The sequence below is a fragment of the Epinephelus fuscoguttatus genome, linkage group LG19, assembly GCF_011397635.1.
Source record: "Epinephelus fuscoguttatus linkage group LG19, E.fuscoguttatus.final_Chr_v1".
Classification (NCBI taxonomy): Eukaryota; Metazoa; Chordata; class Actinopteri; order Perciformes; family Serranidae; genus Epinephelus; species Epinephelus fuscoguttatus.
In genome coordinates this window covers 15,770,165-15,783,303 of record NC_064770.1, presented here as the reverse complement: position 1 = coordinate 15,783,303, position 13,139 = coordinate 15,770,165, and the positions used below count along the sequence as shown (strand labels likewise).

The 13,139-nt window shown below is 41.0% G+C and overlaps 2 protein-coding genes across 4 annotated transcripts; both read left to right on the top strand.

The window, feature by feature from the left end:
* Positions 1 to 14: 14 nt before the first annotated feature.
* Positions 15 to 3,595, top strand: odad4 (outer dynein arm docking complex subunit 4). Of its 3 annotated transcripts, none has more exons than XM_049560972.1 (11): positions 15 to 267; positions 591 to 722; positions 880 to 1,033; positions 1,126 to 1,187; positions 1,403 to 1,553; positions 1,719 to 1,943; positions 2,027 to 2,234; positions 2,319 to 2,402; positions 2,608 to 2,804; positions 2,967 to 3,067; positions 3,162 to 3,595. In XM_049560972.1, the coding sequence occupies exons 1-11, from the start codon at positions 142 to 144 to the stop codon at positions 3,195 to 3,197; spliced, it is 1,476 nt and encodes a 491-aa protein (XP_049416929.1). In that variant the 5' UTR covers positions 15 to 141; the 3' UTR covers positions 3,198 to 3,595. The 3 variants fall into 3 exon arrangements, with proteins under 3 accessions (XP_049416929.1, XP_049416928.1, XP_049416930.1); XM_049560971.1 differs by having other exon boundaries at positions 17 to 267; positions 2,319 to 2,405; positions 3,162 to 3,568; XM_049560973.1 differs by lacking the exon at positions 15 to 267 and adding an exon at positions 277 to 429 and having other exon boundaries at positions 2,319 to 2,405; positions 3,162 to 3,592.
* A 1,962-nt stretch (positions 3,596 to 5,557) lies between these two features.
* On the top strand, positions 5,558 to 12,085 carry LOC125879459 (2',3'-cyclic nucleotide 3' phosphodiesterase). The gene is made up of 4 exons (XM_049561358.1): positions 5,558 to 5,685; positions 7,685 to 9,295; positions 9,427 to 9,554; positions 10,701 to 12,085. The coding sequence occupies exons 2-4, from the start codon at positions 7,723 to 7,725 to the stop codon at positions 11,148 to 11,150; spliced, it is 2,151 nt and encodes a 716-aa protein (XP_049417315.1). The 5' UTR covers positions 5,558 to 5,685; positions 7,685 to 7,722; the 3' UTR covers positions 11,151 to 12,085.
* Positions 12,086 to 13,139: the final 1,054 nt, after the last annotated feature.

Sequence of the window (13,139 nt, the reverse complement as noted above, 5' to 3'; positions counted from 1 at the left end):
GCGACCAGAAGATGGCGGTGTTTCCCGCTCTGTTTGTTACAGTGGTTGCTAGGATACCAGTAGACTGGAGATGCTAATGTTTGTAGATACACGCTGAAGTTAACTTGTTTGGTAGTGTTATGACGGAAAAGTTTGCCTAAAATGTCAGACTCAGATGAAAATCACGAGGGACAAAAGCCGAAGGGCGTGTTCTCAACTTTAATGGCCGATGGGTACTGGCTGTACATTAAAGGAGAGTATAAAAAGGCTGTGAGCAGCTACACAGCGGTAAGTAGTTAACGTTAGCTAGTTAAGGTTAGCAAGGCATTGCACGTCTTACTAACAAGCTGAAGGTTATCCGTTAACTACAGAACATTTTGGAATTGCATTACTTTATCCAAACTATGCAATTAAGACTCAGTTTCACGGGCGTAACAACTTTTATTTTTAGTAAGTATAAATATCATAATTACTGCATTTTAATGGTAAAAGTATAATCTATCATGGAAGTAAATGGAGTTTTGAGTGTATTTTAATTGTTCATTAGAGTGAGGGCTCATGGAAAGAAACTGTTCTTGTCTCTTTGAATTGCCTTTGGTCTTTGTGTTTAGGCGCTGACTTTAAAGCCCGATGACAAGAACTGTTTTGTTGGCCGATCCAAATGTTACCTGAAGATGGGGCAATCTGAAAACGCTCTTAAAGATGCAGAGGCTTCACTCAAAGAGGACAAGTCATTTTTTGAGGTAAACAGAGAGCTACAGTAATGTTAAAGCCTGTCACAGTCAAAAAAAAAGTTATCTTCCTTATACTAAATGACAGCCCTCAATTCACTACTTAATGTAAATATGGGACAATGTATAAAAAGTGTAGCCAAGAAACGTTTTTGTGATTTTTTTTCAGGGATTATACCAGAAGGCAGAGGCATTGTACTACATGGGAGAATTTGAATTTGCACTGGTGTTTTACCACAGAGGACAAAAGCTGCGTCCACAAATACAGGAGTTCAGACTGGGTATCCAGAAAGCACAGGAGGCCATAGAAAACTCTGTTGGCAGTAAGTATTTTGACACTAAATTGTTAGTTACAGCATTTGAAAAAGCAGCACAGCACAGCTAAAATCATGCATTCTTCTCTGGTATCCTCCAGGTCCTTCTTCTATAAAACTGGAGATTAAGGGAGACCTATCATTTCTCAAAAAAGATGAAGAGGTTAGTCTTTGTTGTGTTCCCTGTTAATAGCCCAGGACTTAAGAGAAAAACCTGGATGTAGTGCTGTTGTAAACATGATCATACACATACAAACATACTCCTGGTAACAAAGGATCACCTTCATAATAGATTTTGCTGTTTTGTGTATGCAAAGTTTAACTCTTGCCTCCCTCCTGTTACATAATATTGTGTTTGTGAATGACTGATGGATAAAGAGGGCCCAGCCAATCGCTGCTATTCAGCATCTGACGAAAGAAAAGAAACAGCAGACCCAGAAGACCCCTAAGAGTGAGAAGACCACCAAACAACTGCTGGGAGAGTTTTACAGTGACAAGAAATATCTAGAAAACCTGCTCAAAGATAAAGGTACTACATTATCTTCATCTTTTATTGCTGGCTGAGTACACTGTAGCTTTAAATGATACCTATACTTTTCTCCTCTGGTCCCTACTGTTCATTTAAACCCGTCTACAGTGATGTTTTTCACTTTTAATAGACTAATATTTAAAACTGTTATGCAACGATCTGCAGATTTGGTAAAAGGTAAGACAAAAGGTGGAGAGCGACTGCAGGACGTCATTCAGGGCTGCCTTACATACCTCGACACTTGCACTGAGTTCTGGAACCAGGAGAAACCTATCTGTGCACAGGAAAAGGAGCAAAAGCTCATGCAGCAAAAATCTGGCAAGACCCGCCAAAGCGCACCCTCTGAGCCTGCTCAATTTTTGCTGAGGAGCCTGGATGAAATTGATGCAGGTAAGGCAGGCCTCTGGCTGAACCTGTTGATTGGTGCTTTACTTTGTAGCCTAAAAATGCTTACTGCGCCTTTTTCATCATAGCGTTGACCTCTGGAAATGCGGAGGGTAGTCAAAAGAAGGCGGAGGAAGTCATGAAGATAGTGCAGCGCTGGTCTGAGAAAGAGGTGCCTAATAAGAAAGATGTTTTGGGCACTCTGCACAGTTGTATTGGGAATGCCTTGATCGACTTGGGAGACATGGACAAAGCTTTAGAGCACCATCAAAAAGACTTGGAGTTGGCTAAACAGTGGTAAGAATTTTCAGAATCACACAACAGGAGTGAATGTGTTTAACAGCATACATCAAATGTCTAGTAATGTTTCTCCATCAACAGCAAACTCCCAGATGCGATGTCCAGGGCTCTGGATAACATTGGACGTGTTTATGCCCAAACTGGACAGTTCACACAGGCTGTCGAGTTGTAAGTAAATAACGGAGTAACAGCTGCTCTTGTATAATATATTACATTGCCGTTCTTTGCAAAACGTGTTATTTTGATGGTAATCTTGTATAGTCACACCTCTCTTAACAAGCATTGTTTCACATTGAGGTATGACTATGGAAGATTAGCATATTGGTGATAGGTTATACGCATTTTAATTTTAAGTATGTTTTTAACTGAGCTGGGAGAAGAAGATTCCCTTGGTCCGTGGTGGTTTGGAGAAGACATGGTTGTTTCATGAGATTGGTTGGTGTTACCTGGAGCTGAATCTCTACAAAGAAGCCCGAGACTATGGCGTCCGCTCACTTGCTGCGGCCGATGAAATTGCTGATGAGAAATGGCAGATTAATGCCAACGTCTTGGTGGCACAGTCAGAATGTAATTATTATCTTTCTAATATTTACAAAATAAGATGGTGTGACATGTTGGCTTATTTGTTTGATATTTAAATTTTAAACTATTTAATGCTTCAGTGCTGTTGTCATCACACAAACTAAACCCCGATCTCTGATGAGTCAATTCCCTTCTGTTTCATCTCAGTGAAACTTGGGAACTTTGAATCCTGCATCCCCCACTTTGAGAAAGCCCTGACCCAGGCTAAATTGCAAGAGGACAACTCTACCATCAGTGTCATTCAGAAGGTTCCCTCTCCAATGTCATATGCTTCCCTTTGCTATCTTTTCAGATCCATTTAAAGTCATTTCTAATTGCTGATGTTTATCATTCTGCTTTCAGGCCCTAGATGACGCAAAGCAACACCTCCCACAGTGAGGATGTCCTGAGTCAAGTTTTGTGGTGGTGTGTGTGTGTGTGTGTGTGCTAACAGAAGACAGCAATCATCAAATGAGAGTTGATAGAACAAAAAGAGACCAATAAAAATCATCTCACTCAAATGGGCAACTGAGATATTTGACTTTTTGTGAATGCAAAGATCCCTTACAATGCATGGATCCATTTTGATGAGAGCATCAGAAACATGTTTTTTATGAGCACACACTGGCTGATAAAAAATAAGTCACAGTATCTGCTTATAGGTCTTGGCGCACAAAGACATGTTTTGAGTAGTAACTACTAAAAGGTCATAATACAAACAGTCCAGTATAAAAAAACAAATGTCAACCAGGCACTGGATCATAGGGTTGTTTTTTATGATCTCATACTGTAAAATTCAAATCAGGAGAAGTGATGTCACTGTGTCATAGACAGCAGTGCATTGTGTGAAGGTGTACATTTCTCTGGAATAAAAATATGAATTCTGAGAAGTGTTTCAAGGCTTTTATCTGGCCTACATCCTGCTCTGTTTTACAGAGTGACTTCTGAAGCACAAATGACATTATTTTTAGTATTGCTAACATTTTCAATTGCAGTCCAAATCTATTTGTAAGGCTGCACTTTGTCAGAATTGTATGAACAACTGGATCATCACTTATCTAGAAGATGTGTCACTTAAGATGTAAAATAAAGAGGAATCTTATCGCACACAGCAACCTGCCGAACCATGAAGGCCTTTTGATAACTTAAAAGTTCCCCATAAAGAGTTATATATGCTGCAGGGAACTTCCCCTTTTCACGCCTCTATATTACATCTGTCACCAGGCGCACAAGGTGTGACTTACATACAGATGACTGCTTCCTGAAGGGTTTAATATCAGTGTATTGTTTGCATGTAGGTCAGAGACAGAGGAATTAGAATTTATGGCCATTGTATGCTTTTTCATGGTATCTTGTTTTAAATTTTGATACTGGATGTTAAACAAAGCACAGTAGTGTATCTTTCAGTTACAAGGGTTTGATCACACTCCTCAGTATTGAGGAGAATGTCACTAACACATTGCCAAGCATATAAACAAACCACTGTAGTCTGCAGTCTTGGTCTGTGAGGTGTACTTTTTGGGATAGGAGTGGCTTTATATATGAAGTGATTGTGGTTTACACCAGCTCAAGGTATGACTAATATTGTTAGTATTAAGTGTTAAGTATTAATAAATAGACATGCAGTAGGAACTGAAATTGGAACATAATGGAAAATGGGAAAAAACTCAATTTTTAAATATTTATTGATAAAGCCTCCCTTTGCCATCTTTTAAGTTTTGACAGACATACACCAACACACACAGGCCCTGTTTAGAACTGGTATAAGCACTCATTTTGGGTTATCCAATCACAAGTGGAGAGCACTAAATATAAGTGTAAGTGACCACCAAGAGGTGGTCTGTGACACACTTGACCACATATCTTTTGCAGTCTAAACACTAATGCATCCTGAGGCTTCCCGACCAGAACTATGTCATCAATGCATGACATGGCAGTTGTTTTGATGACAGTGCACAAAGCCTCTGCAACATATCCATTTTATGTTGAGTTGGACAAAGTGTTGCGTGATTGTCCATCATTTTGCCCTATGAAAAGATGGTGACTTCTGCTGACAGCGAGATCTCAAGCTGTACTGAAACAACCGTAGCATGTGAAGCAAGGATGTTACAGAGCAGTTAGCAAAAGTGTGGATGTAATAACTGTGTGCGAGGCAGTAACAGAATCTGATCACAAGTGGTCAGATGAAAAGTGTTGAGATTTGAGATCAGATCAGCTAATACACATGTTAATACGAGGTCTAAACAGGGCCAGGGATACACAAACAAATGTATATACAATAAAAACAATACAAGCTTCTATAATTTAATAATAAAAATATAAACCCAGGCAGGAGATTATGCATTGTGTTTATTCTGATGTAGTTTGGTGCACATTTAAACTTGAAATAAAGGAAAAGTTATATACTGTTAAAGTCTGAGAAGAAAAGAAGAGGTGGTAGATATTTTTTCTATGAAAATAATGAAAGTAACCCTAGACCTACTGTTATCCCATCCTTATGTGAACTTTGCTCATATTTATGCTCCATTGTGTTCTTTTTCAAAAAACAATACAAATAATGTTGTAAAATGCCAAAAATAAACAGATGAAAAAATAATAAAAGTACAAAACAGCTTAGAGATGTTTTGCAGGTGCGTATTACAACAAATATACTTATTATTTATGTATTATTTATTGTTATTTTAGTAAAAAGCTTCTCCAGTGCCGTCCTTCCGGTCCTCAGGGGCGTGTCCGTTGCCCCGCCCAGTTGCGCGTGCCCGGGAATTTCCGTTTTCCTCCTTGAAGAGTGAAGCGGGTGCATGTGTTTGCCAAGCTTTGCCTTGTCATTGTATCCAGAGAGAAACGCGTGGTCAGCGGCACCACCGACAGCTCCACTGCAGCCTAACTGGTAAGCTGGCATTTTAGCAGACAAAAGCCTTCCGCACAGCTCGCTACAACTCGTCTGTATTTTCTCTTTTGTTCAGACAGACTAAAACAAGTCGCTCCATTTACATACAGTGATTTGCAAAGGGCAGGGAAACATGAAAGTTGCTTAGACGTGGCGCTGTAGCTGGTGATGTTGAACCACATTTACCGAGTGCCAGGCTAAATTGTTTTTGTCTGGCGTGCTAGCGTTGGTGCACGCCACTCCCCGCCTCACCACATTGTGCAGTTAATATAATGTAATGTTCAAAGTCTGGCTGTTTTCTCCATTTAAAACAACATTTGAGCTCACTTGAACGCAGCCTTTGACACTTATTTTAAAAATTTATATTTTTTGTGACGTGAACGTGTAGTGTATTTAGTCCAAACTTAGCTTAAACAAAAAGAACCATCCTCTCTCTCACTGCGCCATTTACTGCTACTGTATCTAGCTTGTATATCGATTAAGATTAAGTTCAGTACTAGTGAAAGTGTTGATATTTTTCCCAAATTTGCGTCTCTTTTGGTTTCGGTTATTGGATATTCCCCTCTCTGGACAAATACTGTTTAATGTTTGCCTTTGTTGCTACACTATGCTGAGTTGTGAGAGCTTCCCCTTCTGTCCCATGACACGATGTGGTTTCACATATCTGTTAAAATCAGGCGTGTGCTATCAAATCTGACATGACGTTGAAAATAACCTGTCACACAGTGGAGGTCGCTGTACTGTGAAGTAATCACACTTTTTTCAGCGATGACCCGTTTTCTTTGATTGCCCTTTGTCTGTGTGCTGGCAGGGACTGTAGGTAATAAACCAGTGCAAGGTTTCAGTGCAGTATTTTGTTGTCATGCTTGTGTGTCTGCATTATCCGCATACTGTCTTTGTGTTCATAACAAATGGAAATTAAAATTAGGATGACATCACCCCTACTGTAGGACAGCCCTGAACACAAGTAGACATTATATCATTTAAGGTTGTTGCAGCGTCATTGTATTGGATTGCATCAGATTTGCACATCCAAAATCAGTTGGTAAATGGTCATTTATTAAACAACACGCTCTCTTTCTTAAATCAGGGATATTGGGTCATTTCCCGCTTGAGACACGATGAACACAGTCCTCATAAAACTGTGATTTCGGCCTTTACAAGGGCATCCGGTCTGCAAAAAAAAGCTGTCAGATGTGACAGCATTTAAGAGCATATTCACAAGATTTTCATGTTTAAAAATTAAGATTATCAACCATTGATTCCACTTTTAATTCACAGTTTACCTGCACATCTGAATATTTTTAATACAGCTTGTTAAATGAACTAGCCTATTTTATCAAAATTCAGGGTCCAATGTCATAAATGTCCTTGCCTAAGTCAATTTTTACTTTCCCCTATACAAATAGTTCCATCTGTTAACGGTTATCAAAAGTTGCTCTCGAACTTGAGGCAACCTGCGTAATACATTGGTGAAGTTTCACCCACATCCTCTAACGACACCCAGCTAAACTCCTGTTACCAGGATAATTGAAATGCTTGCTTGCCCTTCAGCTCATAAACTTTGTCTTTACCCACCGCCATTTTCTTGCAAGTGCCCTAATGGTGCTGCTCGTGTAAGTCACAACAGAAATGAGAGTGGCCAGATGGCTCACTCCTTAGCTACACACATTGTCAGCTCCAGAAAAAAAACTATGTTTAATCCTCTTGTGCTCAACTGAGGTGCTAGATTTACTAGCCCAACGTGGTACTGTACTTGCCCAGATGATCGGGCAATCATTATTATTGAGCCCTGAAATTAATATTATTATGGTTAATGGGACACTCCAAGCCCGAAATGTAACCACCTCCATCTAAATTCTCTGTTTCATCTATTTTAGTCTAATTTAATTGAGAAATATGTTGTAGCACAGGAACTTGTATCTGTTCAGAAGTTTTACAAAATCAGTCATCACTGATCTAAAAAGACACATCTCTTTCTTTTAATTATGTATTTAAGGTACATGGTGGTGTGTAAAGTCAGACTTGAAGCCAGACATGGACACTGACAAGAGTGTGGAGGTTGTCGAGGCGTCAGAGACTCCACAGCAAGATGAGACTGAAATGGAAAAAGAGGTTGTGTCAAAATTGGAGGCACAAGAGGAATTCACAGAGCCTGAGAAGCCACCAGCTGCTGATGAAGAGACTGAGCAGCTGGCAGTGAATGGTCACGACACAGGAGTCATAAACTTGAAAGAAACAGAAGAGTTGATTGTGACAGAAACTGTGACGCTGTCTGAGGAGAAAACAGAAAGGGAGATTGAGGACAGCGTGCCCAGGGAAAAATCTCAAATGGAGTCAGAGGCCGATGCGGTGACACCACCAGAACCAGATGAGTCATCTGAAAAGATCTCTGACCCAGTTGCAGCTTTAGACACAGAACCAGAAAACACCAAGCCTGAACAGCAGCCCGTGCCAGAGAATGACCCAGAGCCTTTGCCTGTGCAAACACCTCTGGCCGAGAGTGCCCCTGAACCAGAGCCAGAGAAACTGGCAGAATCAGTTCCACAAGCTGAACTACAAGAGCAAACATTACCTGAACCAACCGCACTGCAGCCGCTAGTAGATACACAACCACCCAGCCAAGAGAAGACCGTGTCAGAACAAGTGGAGACTAAGACAGAACTGCAGACTACAATGGAGACTGGGGCAGTTGAAGTTACCAAAGAGGAGGTGGCAGAAAAAGATGTTGCAGCTGAGCCTGTAAAGGAGATAAAGGAGGAAAAACCAACAGATACAGTCGAGCCAGCAGAGACCGTGACGGAAGTTTCCCCAGAAAAGCCAGCAGAAGCAGTGATCGTAAAGGATGAAGCATCAGCTGAAAATGTAAATGTTAAACCTGCAGAGGAAGAAAAGGCAGCTGAACCAGAAAAATCTGATGCCTCGAAGGGAGCAGAAGCAGCAGCCAATAGTGAAGTTAAATCTGAGAAGAATGATACAGAGCTTCCCAAAGAAGAGGATACGGTCCCTGCACCTGGCTCTCTGGGCTTTACCCTCCTGGAACAAGAGCAGACCAAAAACGCCCTACGAACCTCTCGTACCCTTGTTGTCATCAGAGGCCTTCCGGGAAGTGGAAAAAGCTTCCTGGTACGTGCCATCGCGGACACCTACAAAGACCACTGCTCTGTCGTGTGCGCTGATGACCACGGTGTGAAGCCAGAGAATCCAGAATCCTCTGCAGATGGGTACAAGGCTCTGGATGAGGCTGTGGTGGCCTGCTGCAGCACGGGACCCGCCTCCTCTCTGCTGATTTTGGTGGATGACACCAACCACACCCAGGATCGGCTGGCCCGCCTGGGGGAGATTGCAGAGGAGCACCACCTTGTTGCCATCTTTTTGGAGCCACGTACAGAATGGAGCAAAGATCCAGCACAGCTGTCCAAGAAGACCCGACGTGGACTGGAAGTGGCCCAACTGGAAGCCATGAAAGGTCCACTGGAGGAAATGTCCCTTCCTCTTTACTTTGGCTGGTTTCTTCTCTCCTCCATCCAGGACAAGGTTAGGTGCACGTCGATGGACTTCCTGAAAACGCTGGACACCTTGGAGGCCTTCAAGAAACATCTGATGGACTGTGAGTGCATTTAAATCTATTTCATTTACAGAAGTGAACACACCAGTGAGAACCATCAAATCCTTAAGCAGATTAATATTTGAAAGCTTTGGATTGACTGAGATGCAACTGATCCTACTTTGTGTTTACAGTCACTGGGAAAGCTGAGAAGGAGGTGGATTTGGAGCAGTACTTCCAACCCAAAGGGACCCTCCATTGCACTACAAAGTTCTGTGACTATGGAAAAGTAGAGGGTGCCAAAGAGTATGCCCAGACTCAAGTAAGAAACCCGTCATTTCATTGTCTGCTTATAAATGTATTTTGCATTAAGTGATTAGACCAATTTTAATCTGATAGCTACATGTTAGTATAGTTTTTAGGCCTTTTAATTGTTTTTCACTTTATATCAGGCATTGAGTAAACATTTTAAATAGTAACATCCCAGCAGTGTTGTGTTTAATTATACTGATCTTATCGTCTTATCTTTATTTCCTTCTTTCTGCTGGGCTGATAAAGATTTCTATCGTTCTGTATTCGAGCTGTCACAGAGTTCTCTCTTTAATCATGTATAAAAATCTGACAGCTACATATTGTAGGTAGGGCTGTACTGAATGTCATTGCTCTACATTCGAAGCTTCTATTGGTTTTCTAATGAAGCTTCAAATGTCTGTTGTCATTTTTATGATGTCATTGCCCTAAAGAAAAATTAAAAGTCCTTGAATAAAATCCTCATTTTGAATAAAGTGATTAATCTGATTAAATGAAGTAGCTTTTCTGTATTAAACCAACTTTCTTTCGGGAATAAATATAATTTATGGTGCTGTTAGATTGCTGCTCAACCACCTTGTTAGAGGTGCGTGCCTGCCTTTGTGTGTGGCAAGTGGAAGAGCAGTTTTTTTGACCACAGCAAAAGTTGTTTTGAAAGACTAAATACCAGCAAATATGGATTGAAGCAGAATATTTTGTTAGATGTAATTACTTCCGAAATTCACTACATGATTTTATCTATCTTTTTTTTAATACATTTTGACTTTTGGACTTGACAGTGCTCTGGATGTTTGGATGATGAGTCGGAAACAATCCTGCCCAGCCACCACTGGAATCTTATTCTACAAATAGTATAATGATATTATATTAGCCTGATCTTTATCTGCCACTGGGCAATAATACTGGGTTTCAGTGGAATGAAAAGATGTGCACAAAAAAAGCTCTGCAGGATTTAAATGTAGATTTACATTTTGGATGTCAACGTTTTGAATGAAGCTTTGAATAATTCGGTACAACCAGAGTTTTACAGATGTTAATTCACTACTTTTTATTTTGTGCATTGACTTTCAAAGAGTTACACCCCTGCAATGTAATATTGTATTGTATTGTATTGTATTGAAATTGATCTTATCTTTATCTGCTTTTTTCTGCTCCTCAGGCTGTTCAAGATATGTACGGTTCTGTGTTCGAGCTGTCACTGAGTGCTCTCTTTGTGACCCCTCGCACCGTTGGTGCCAGAGTGTCCCTCACGAAGGAGCAGCTTCAGCTGTGGCCAGCTGATGCAGAAAAGCAGGGTGAGTCTCCCTCCCTGCCTCCAGGAAGCCGTGCCCACGTTACTCTAGGATGTGCTGAGGGCGTAGAGCCAGTTCAAACAGGACTGGATCTGCTCGAGATCCTGGCCCTGCAGCAGGAGGGCCAGCAGGGGGAGCCCATCGAGGAAATGGAGCTGGGCTCGCTGACCTATTACGGCGAGGGAAGGTGGCTGCTCAGTCTCAGAGAGCCCATCTGCGCCCCAGCGTGCTTCTCCAGCTACTACGGGCGCAAGGTGCCTGAGCCGGCCAAAAAAGAGCCCGAGAAGAAAAAGAAGCAGAAGTGCACCATACTGTAAATGGCAAATGTGTGTGGCCGGGATGACTGGTGAATTAAAACATAGGCTTACTCTGTGCAAGGTTTGTGTGTTTGTGTAGTGTTTAGGGTTTCAGTAACAGCCGCCCTAAATCCACAAGCTGTGTGCCTTTTTACTGTTGATTTGCACCACAACCCAAGATGCCTTCAATCCAGTTAGGCTTGTTGTCAACATTGTTCAGTATCTTGTTTCACATATCAGCGCCAGGGCTGCAGTAACTGAGTTTGCTGAGGTGTTAGCTGCAGTTTTAGACTAAGATAGTATAGCCTCCTCCCACAGCACCACAGTTATCTAAGACTTAGATTTCCTCTTCTATACATGTCCGTGTCTCTCAGTATTCAAATGTGAAAAAATTAGGTACTTTATTTGCATGCCTCCCAGGTAACAGTATCAGCATAGCAACACATTTCTGCCCTGCTAAAAGTTCCTCTGCCGCTTCATCAGAATTTGTCTGGCGTTTCCTTTGGCTTAGTTGTAAGTGAAAAAGATTGTGTTTGTGTGCTGCCTAGGAAGTAATTGTTACAATAGCATATGGGCCAAAGTTATCTATTTGATTAAGTGTATTAGAATGACTGTCATTTATAGCGGTCCTTCCTTGTAAAATCTTTGCACTGTGCATAGTTTGAAAGGGAGAACGCTGATGAATTTGGCATATTGTTTCAGCAGCTTGCACTTAGTACTTATCAAATGCTGTGAATCCAAGTTCATGTTTTGCAATCTTTTTCTACTGCGCAAGACTGCACCATTGATCCCTTTTATTCTCTTTGAACAGCACTTCATGTATTGCATTTCGATTTGTATCCTCTGTGACTGTAATTTTTTGAAGGGCAATTCCTACTTTGTGTAGCTCTTATGAATCACTATTTTTGCACTTGTTTTGTACACTTAATAAAAAAGAACATGCTTTGCTCCAGTAATGCAGTGTGCTGTCTGTTCAGTGCTGCTAATGCAGTTTGGTGACGAGGAAGTAGCCTGATAACTGCGACACTTTATCTGCATGTAATCAATTTCACAAAGCACGCAGTTAACCATATAAAACAGCAGAGGGCACTCGTCTCTTGTGCAGTATTTGGAAATCTGTCTGTGGTAAAAATGTTTTATGCATTTAACCTTTATTAACCTCCAGTTCATTGTGTCAGAATTGGCTTCAACAGGCTAACTTGCTCGGGACTATTCAAATACTGTACTTTCACACGTACCGCAGACTGGATTGCACCATTTTGTCTGATGTCCCTTCACTTTGCCCTTGCTTAAGAATCTGGCACAGTAAAAATTACAAAAAGATTTATCATAGACAGTATAGCTGCCAAAAAGTGATAACCATCCGAGCGCAGCCTGTGACAGAGCAAGGACTCATCTGTAATATCTGCCCTTGAGCAAGGCACCGAACCCCCCAACCGTTTGGGGCGCCTCACCAAGGGCAGCCCCCTCACTCTGACATCTCTCCCATTTGTGCATGTATAGGTCCTGTTTGTGCATGTGTGTGTCTTTCAGACCTGTGTGTAATTGACAAGCAAGAGTGAAAACATTGAATTTCTCCTCAGGGGGATTAATAAAGTAAATAAACTTCAACTTCAACTTCAACTTATCTGCACTCTGTCCAACACATCAGCTACCTCAAAGGTGCACCATACCTCTACTTTTTTTTTCTTAAGCCTATTGCATTCATTCAGATTCCAACATACTCTAAAATGCAGTTGTGCTTTACATAATAACTAATATAATTCTGATATCAGGGTGACAGTACAGTACACAACAAAAACTGGTTTTGCGGTCTGTAAAGACACAAAAATTCACACTTTTTTAATTAGAAAAGTGGTGGAAGAAGTAGTCAGGTGTTTTACTAAAGTAAAAATAGCAATACCACAAGTAAAAGTATGAATATTGTAGAATAATGTTTGAGTTTTTTTAATACTATTATTGAGGCATTAATGTGTAGCCTACAATAATTTAATGTTGCAGCTGGTAAAG